Here is a 7,936-nt window from a genome sequence, read left to right as displayed (position 1 = left end):
GTGTTTTTGTTATTAAGAATTTTTTTATTGGGGAATTGGGGAAGGGGCACAGTGCTGGGGAATTGGGGAAGGGGAACAGCCAAGTTTTTGTCCTTCAATCTTAGATGTGGAGGGCACAGCTAACTCAGCTGCAAGTTTAGTCACCATCCAGCCACCCATCGGCAGCTCGCGATCACTCAGCTGAAGGTGCCGTGTTCAATCTTAGTTGCGGGTGGGCATTGCCCACCATCCCATGCAGAAGTAAAACCGGCAACCTTGTTGTTAGGAGCATGTACCCTCACCAACTGAGCCATTCTGCCACCTGTTGGCAACTCAGCTGCAGCACAGCTCGGGCACAGCTCACTGGCCCATGCGGGAATTGAACCGGCGACACTGTTGCTCAGAGCTCGCGCTCGTAACAAGCTGAGGCATTTGGCCGGCTCCTCAATGTGTTTTAAAGTTCCAAAGGTGAGAATCACTCCAGACCTATTTGGTGACATTTCAGTCACTTTGCAGTGACAGTGTTTTAGACAAAAAGTAACTTACAAGCACTCCCTAAGTCATTCTTTTTGTTTGTTTGTTTCAGATAGTCTACCTACCCCACTCCTGGCCTGTAACTTAAGCAATCCCTTATGTTTCATCATCTGCTAGATTTCTTAGCATCCTGGAGCTCCTCTAATAAACTCGGGTTTGCTCATAATACTCCAAAGTGGTGGCCACAGAGGTAGCCTATGTTTAGGGCTAGCATTTCATGTCAATTCTTTGGGGGTGCACCAAATGGACCCTGTTAGGAACATTTTGAAGCTTTTTCTAATCATCTCACCCGCATCACCTAAGACTTCCTGCCACTGGTAAAACCTCATCTTGAGCAGGAAGTAAAAATTAAAGGTTGGAAACACTAGCTGTGACCCATGTCACAGAGGAGGAACAGGTAAGGTGGGGAATGGGAAGGGCAGGAGAGCATAGCTACAGGAAATAAACTCACTCTTCGGGTGGTAGAAATGATAACCAGAGAGACAATTGCCTCACTACCAAGCTGCCTCATTTCAGTCCTATAACAATGGTAAGTGACTTGCCTTAAACCAGTAAGTGGCTAAGTTGGGATTAGAATCTAATTCTTCCAACTATAAGTCCCATAGTCTTTCCTATGAAACCCAGAAGCCAGCCTTCTGAAGCTAATTAGGAAGAATGGGCAGATGCTGGAGAAGTTAGTCATCTTTATTTTCACAGGCAGAGAAAGGGACTAAAAGGCAGATAGACCAATTTTTTTTCCTGTCTCATATGCCAACTGGGGGTCAGGTGGAAGAGGCTAGACTTGTGTCCTTCTAAAGTGCCCTCTCTCAAGTCAATGGAATTATAATAGATAGCATGATATCAGGGGTGGGAGGGCAGTAGATGGGGGGAGGGGGGTTGTTACTTTGTGAGGGTTGAAAAGGATAACTATTGCATCGTTCTGTACACCTGAAATTAATAATAAAATTTTTTAAAAAGAATGAAATTAATTAATTAATTAATTAATTTTAAAAAATTTGCCATGATTTAGAACTAAAATATATTTCCACAATTTGTTCCATTTAATTAAGATTTAGGTTTCCTATTTTTAATTTTAAAAATAGTTCTTAAGAGTTAAATATCACTAAATGCAACGATGTCCAAATGGGAAATTTTATACAAAAGAAAAAGAATAAGCAAAGGACCAAAATTAAAAGGCAAATAAAATGGGATGGATTTTTGGATAAAAATATGTCAAAGCATTAAATAAACAAACAAACAAACAAACAAACAAACAAACAAACAAACAAACAAAAAGTGGCTCTCTCTCAGAAGTATGCTGATTCAGTTGTCATTTTGATGGGCTCTCTAGGACCTGAAATCAGGGTTCAATCTTGTTCCCCTCCAGAACATCCTTATCAAACTGTCACCCACACTCAGCTTGAGCACTCCCAATGATGGGGAGCTCGTGCACATAAAGCCACCATCCTGATTAAACTACCTTATGAAGCCCTTTCTTACATTGGGCTGGAGCCTATTTCCTCCACACTATCCATAATGCTGCAGGCACAGAGACATGATAATCTTGTTTAGGTTTCACCTAAATATTGTTCTTCATGGTATCTGTTATTTTCTTGTAAAACACATCTTAATTTGTAAACATGTATTTATTTGTGTAATTATTTATTTAATGCCTGTATTCCCTAGTAGATTGTAAACTCCATCAAAGTGAGGATGGCATTGACTGTTTTTGTTTTTTGTTTTTTGTTTTTATCATCAGACACCTAGTCTTAGCACAGGGTCAAGCACATAGCAGATGCTTACTAAATATTTAATTGGATAAGTAAATTATTGAAAAGGTAGATAGTGTCTGAAGGTTTCAATCATATCTTGTAATCTTTGCTTCTTCAGATTATTTATGCTATCCCTTTAGCTACTCAAAGTACCTGATTTTTAGTTTCCTCACCACAAATCTTCTTGTCAGGGTGTCACATGGATAGTAAGTGTAATATGACTCAACAGTGTGATATGCAGCTTACAAAAAATTAATGGGTTTTAGGCTTTGTTATAGAAGTTATTTTATTTGGAAGATAATATGTTCTAAATGTTCTAATTGTACATTTACAATTCTATGCCTTCTTTCTTTTTTTTTTCCTCCTTACATTGTCTTTCTCTTCCTTGTTAGTTTTCTTAACTCTCACTATTATTCATACTTAAAATTTTCATCTTATCTGCAGCTTTTCTTAGCGCTATTTAAACAGAAATAATAACTTTCTCATCTGTGACTTTGTGATATAATTTTGTACAGGCCTTTCTTGTTTTATTAGAATTACGTTTATACCTCTGTTCTCCCTGTTATAGTTTTGGGTCTTTTAGGGCTAGATTTGTGCCAAGTTCATCCTTATCTCACCAGCACTTCATGACTCTAACACAAAGACATGGTCAAGAGATCAGGAATTAATGAAAACATAAATATGCTGCTCAGATCCACAATGGAAGGACATTTAGTTCTTGGTTCCCTACTCTAGATTGGAGTTAAACCAATGGGACACACACAAATGCAAAGGTGATCAAGTCACTTGAAGAGCCAATGATGCTTTGTTTTGAGAAGAGGAGACTGTAGAAGAGATGAGGGGATGAGATGGGTACAAGAGGTGGTAAGTAATAGGTGAAAATCACAGGGAGACAGTCTGGGGCTCAGGTAAAAAACATTTTTCTGAGTCAGAGCTGCACAGTGAAATAATACATTTCTGGTAAGTGGAGATGTTCAAGCAATGACTGAATAACCCTTGATGGAAATGTTGGAGGAAGAATTCTAGCACCTCCCTGAGATTAAAGGCCTTTTCAACTCTCCTTCTGTCCTCAGGTCTGATTTTCCAGACTGGCAAGGTCTCTCCCATTCTGTGCCACTGAGAATACCATGGCTGTAGATCTGTGTGAGCCAAAACAGAGACAAATTCTCAGTCTCTGTCATGTGATCATCATGTGTATTTCACTGCTAAAGCAGTTTCTGGCAGCACTATCTGAAAGTGTTTGGGAGACTACAAGGGCATTTGAATGAATAGTACTCTTTTTGTAGAAAACCTAAATGAAAATAAAATGGAAGGACTGTTCTGTCTTAAACCTCTTCATTGTAGGCCAGACAAATTGTGGCTAACACAAAAAAACACACATGTACACATTGACAGGGACCCACTCAAATATACAGAGACATGAAAGAGAAAGAACTCATGTCTCTGAAAGAACCACACAGAGACACAACCAAAAAAATCACACAAAGGCACAAACAGAATTGTAGACAGAAACCCACTTCTTGTGCACATACCTAGAAGACACAAATAGATTCAAACTCACGTGACAGAACTTTGAGAAGTGACAACTGGATTGAGAGACAGAGGACAAAAGCTCACAAAGGCTTCAGAATGGGCCTCAGGCAGGCACTAGTCAAGAGGGGAGGCAAATTTATGCCTCTGAAAGAGAGTTCCCAGAGGCCAGGGCCTCTGGGGCCCTGTTTTGCCTGAGTGTGATGCTGTGCTCATGATGGGAAGAAGAGAGGGGGATTAAATTTCACCTTGGGAATAGAAAGAAAAGGGAAAAAAAGCATGTCCCCTGGATATACTGCCCTCTCTTGACAGAGAAAATAAAATTCATTTCCTTCCTTGTGACATGGAGGAAGGTGGAGACAGATTCCCATGAGCTCCATAGCAATATGCTGCCCTCCACCCCGAATTATCCAGTCTCAAAACTGTAACTCTGAGCACAGAACTCAGTCTAGTTCCCTGAATTCTGAGCTAAAATCCATAACCCAGGAAGAACCCAAGTTTAGAGCATAATGGGCAAATTCCAGGACACAGAGCCCAGAGAACAGAGCTTAAAGCCTAGAGCCAGCGCCAGAATTTAACCAATAGAGGATATAGCTATGACTTCCTTCATCCACTTATCACTACTGTTTCCTACTGAATTCCAACTCAACCCTCCACCAAATTCCACAAGATTGAGTCTCCTCTAGGAGAGACAGCACAGGGCACTGAAAAACCCTGGGGTTCAAATTCACACAGACATAAGTTTAGGTTCTAACTTTTCCATCTGCCAGCTTTATGATTTTAAGAGATTAGCATATCTTCAACTAGGAATCTGATTTGTAAAGAGGATAATACCATCTACAGGGGTAGAGATGCAAATGAAAAGAAGGCAGTGATATGTTTTAATGCGATTATACCATATTTGATCTTTATTCTCAGCATAAGGCCCCGATTTCAGCTCCCCCAAATAAATTATTTTCCCAAGTACCTAGTATTCCCATTAACTATTTCATTTTACCTCTTTCTTATTTTAGTTTCAGGTACAGTAAAAGTATGTTGAGGGATTTTGTAGGGTGTCAGATAGGCACTTGTCTTATTAGGGAGACCACTCCATAGACAGTGTAGATGCCTGACCATTGTGCTGCACACCTGAAGCTGAAGCTGAATAATATTAAATGTCAACTATAATCTAATGTATATGTAGTCATAGGATGTGGAGTACAGCATAGGGAATAGAGTTAGTGGAATTGTTACAGCTATATACGATGTCAGAGAGGTAGTAGGTTGGAGGAGGGGCTATTACTTTGGGAGGGGTGCAAATGTCTAACTATTATATTGTTTTGTACACCTGAAACTAATAAAAAAAGAAAGAAAAGAAATCCTAAAACCATAACAACAACAAAAATGCATTGAGGGGAAAAATGGCAGGAGAGCAACCTCCGTTTTCTATCAAGTCGTGGGATGTATCAAGAGATGCAAACAGAAGATAGACATAGAGAAAAATGTTCTTTCCCTTATGGGATTTTGAAGTATCTCAAAGAGGCAGTTTGAGAAAACTTTCTGCTTCCCATTGTTGTAGAGTGATTGTGGAGTGGCTAGAGATTGTTCACCAAATCTTCTGTGTTTGCCACTTTTGTGTTACCTCTGCACCACCTCGTGAAGATAATAGGCTATAAGTCTGAATTTCCCTTTACCAGCAACACCATACACCTAGTTGTCAGTTTCCCCAAGCTTTAAAAACCACCCACAATCTGATTTAGGCAATCTCTCAAGGTCTTGTTTCCAAAGCTTTTCAATGTAAAACCTCCCGTCTGTCTAAACAAAAATGTTTGCAATTCTTCTAAATATTCTAAACCAGTATTCTGGGTTAAAGGTCCTCAACCGTTTAACATATATCAGAACTACTTGCAGACCTTTTTAAAACACAAATTGCTGGACTTCACCCCCTAAAATTTCTAGTTCAAGATATCTGAGGAAGGGCCTAAAAATTTTCATGACTAACATTTTCCCAAACAATGCTGATGATGCTGGTCTAGGAACCACCCTTTCAGAACCACTTTTCCAGAGTCTCGTTACTCATGAGTCTTGTTATTTTTGCTACACATCAGATCAGCATTACCTGAGCAACATTAGAAAAGAGAAGCACTGTGCTTCTCAAGTTTTAATCACCCAAAGGTCTTATTCAGTGCAGTTTGACTTCAATAGGTCTTGTGTGTGATCTGAGATTCTGTTTCTCTAACAAGCTGCCAGATATACCCATGCTATTGTTTATTGCACCATACTTGGAATAGCAAGGTTCTAAACTTTCTTGCCTAAATATTTCTTCTCAGGCAGTTACTTATGCCAAGATCACTACCTTCTCTTCCTCCTGCCAACATGTACCAAGTACTTAACCCTTCTTATTCTTCACAACTTACTACACAAACAAACAAAAACCCTTATTTTCATCTTCACAATCTAAACGGGCCCTCTCTGTCACATGAAGCACCAAGCTTCCACAGAATTTTGTTTGTCTCCAATATTTATCATTTCCCTCATTCTGGGTGGTGGTAGACTTGTATTCAAGCCTATTTGCTCTGTAGAATTTCCATTATTTCCATATATGTCAAACATTTTTCAGGGCATCTTTATTTTTTATATATTTTTTCCCTTGATATGTCTATCTCTTACTTAGCAATATGTCTTTCTCACCATTATAACATTGTCAGCAACTACCACAGGTTTCTCAGATAGTAAGTGTTCAATACATATTTATGTCATTTTATTGAGTCACATGTTCTTTTATTGATTCCTTATTCACAACTATCAAGATCCTGGTTAAAGTGGCAAACAAGTTCCAGTCCTTTCTCTGAAGGAGTTCTCTCAGGGTCTGCAGGCTTCCTCAGCTCTGGGATTTATAGAAGACCTTGACGATCCCTCTGCGTATCTCTTTTGTCTTCACACTGTAGATGATGGGGTTGAGCATGGGAGGTACAAATAGGTAGACATTGGACATCATGACATGAACAACAGTTGGGGCACTTTTCCAGAAGCGGTGAATCATGGAGACGGCAATTATGGGCACATAAAAAGCCAGCACTGCACAGATGTGTGATATGCAGGTGTTAAGTGCCTTGAGTCGCTGATCCTGGGATGCAATGGCCAACACAGTTCTCAGGATTAATGCGTAGGACAGCAGGATGAAAGTTGAATCTATGCCATAGGTGAAAATGACCACAAAGAGCCCATAGATATTGTTAATATGGGTGTCCCCACATGCCACTTTCATAAGATCTGGATGGAGGCAGTAGGAGTGATGCAAAACATTGCCCTTGCAGAAGGGCAGTCGTTTCACCAGAAAGGGGAAAGGGAAGAGAGTGGTGAAACTCTTGGCAAGGATGCCCAGGCCCATAGCCAAGATGCGGCTGTTGGTGAGCACCGTGGCATAGTGTAGTGGGTCACAAATAGCCACAAAACGATCAAAGCTCATGGCCAGCAGTATGCCTGATTCCATGAAAGAAAAAGTGTGGATGAAGAACATCTGAACCAAGCAGGCATTGAAGCCAACATGGCGGTAGTTGAAGCAGAAGGTAGCAAGCACAGTGGGAAGTGTTGAGAATGACACTCCCAGATCGTTGAGAGACAGTATAGAGAGGAAGTAGTACATGGGCTGGTGCAGAGCAGTCTCCCGAACCACCAGAGCGAGGATGCTGAGGTTGCCTATGATGGAGATCAGGTAGAGGATGCAGAAAACCAGGGCAACCCATGCTTGGCCCATCTGCATCCCAGGAATGCCTGTCAGCTGGAGTGTGTCTGGCTGGAACTGAGTGCCATTGAGACCCAACATGGCAGGCAGGTGGGAAAATACAGATGGGGGATGAACCCAAGAGGGTGTGTTGGGGGAGTTCTTCACTTTCTTTCAGATATCCTGTCTCCAACACAAAAGGTTAGAGATTGAAAGTGTTTGTCTCTGTTCCTGCTTCCCTCATTAGACTATGAACTCTTTGAGGATAGCAACTGGATTCTACTCATTTCTGTATTACCAGTGCCCAGTACCCTGCTTAGGCCATAGCAGAAACTCCTGAAGGTGTGATGACCAGGTGAGTACCCAGATCAAGGAAGGGCAAAAAGGTAGGAAACACCATGAAGAGAGTCCCCTAAGTTTCACCTTAAACTGTAGTATC

At 40.7% G+C, this 7,936-nt stretch overlaps 1 protein-coding gene across 1 annotated transcript; it reads right to left on the bottom strand.

Moving 5' to 3' along the window:
* Nucleotides 1–6,630: 6,630 nt before the first annotated feature.
* On the bottom strand, nt 6,631–7,640 carry LOC109396532 (olfactory receptor 51I1). Its single transcript, XM_019668395.1, has one exon. It carries the CDS (start codon nt 7,597–7,599, stop codon nt 6,655–6,657), a length of 945 nt encoding a protein of 314 aa, XP_019523940.1. The 5' UTR covers nt 7,600–7,640; the 3' UTR covers nt 6,631–6,654.
* Nucleotides 7,641–7,936: the final 296 nt, after the last annotated feature.

Source organism: Hipposideros armiger, unplaced genomic scaffold (genome assembly GCF_001890085.2).
Source record: "Hipposideros armiger isolate ML-2016 unplaced genomic scaffold, ASM189008v1 scaffold_525, whole genome shotgun sequence".
In the NCBI taxonomy this organism is placed as follows: domain Eukaryota; kingdom Metazoa; phylum Chordata; class Mammalia; order Chiroptera; family Hipposideridae; genus Hipposideros; species Hipposideros armiger.
This window is presented reverse-complemented; position numbering and strand designations above follow the sequence as displayed.

What these genes read in the sequence shown, in the direction of transcription:
- LOC109396532 (XM_019668395.1), bottom strand. Translation starts at nt 7,599, where the DNA reads ATGTTGGGTCTCAATGGCACTCAGTTCCAGCCAGACACACTCCAGCTG.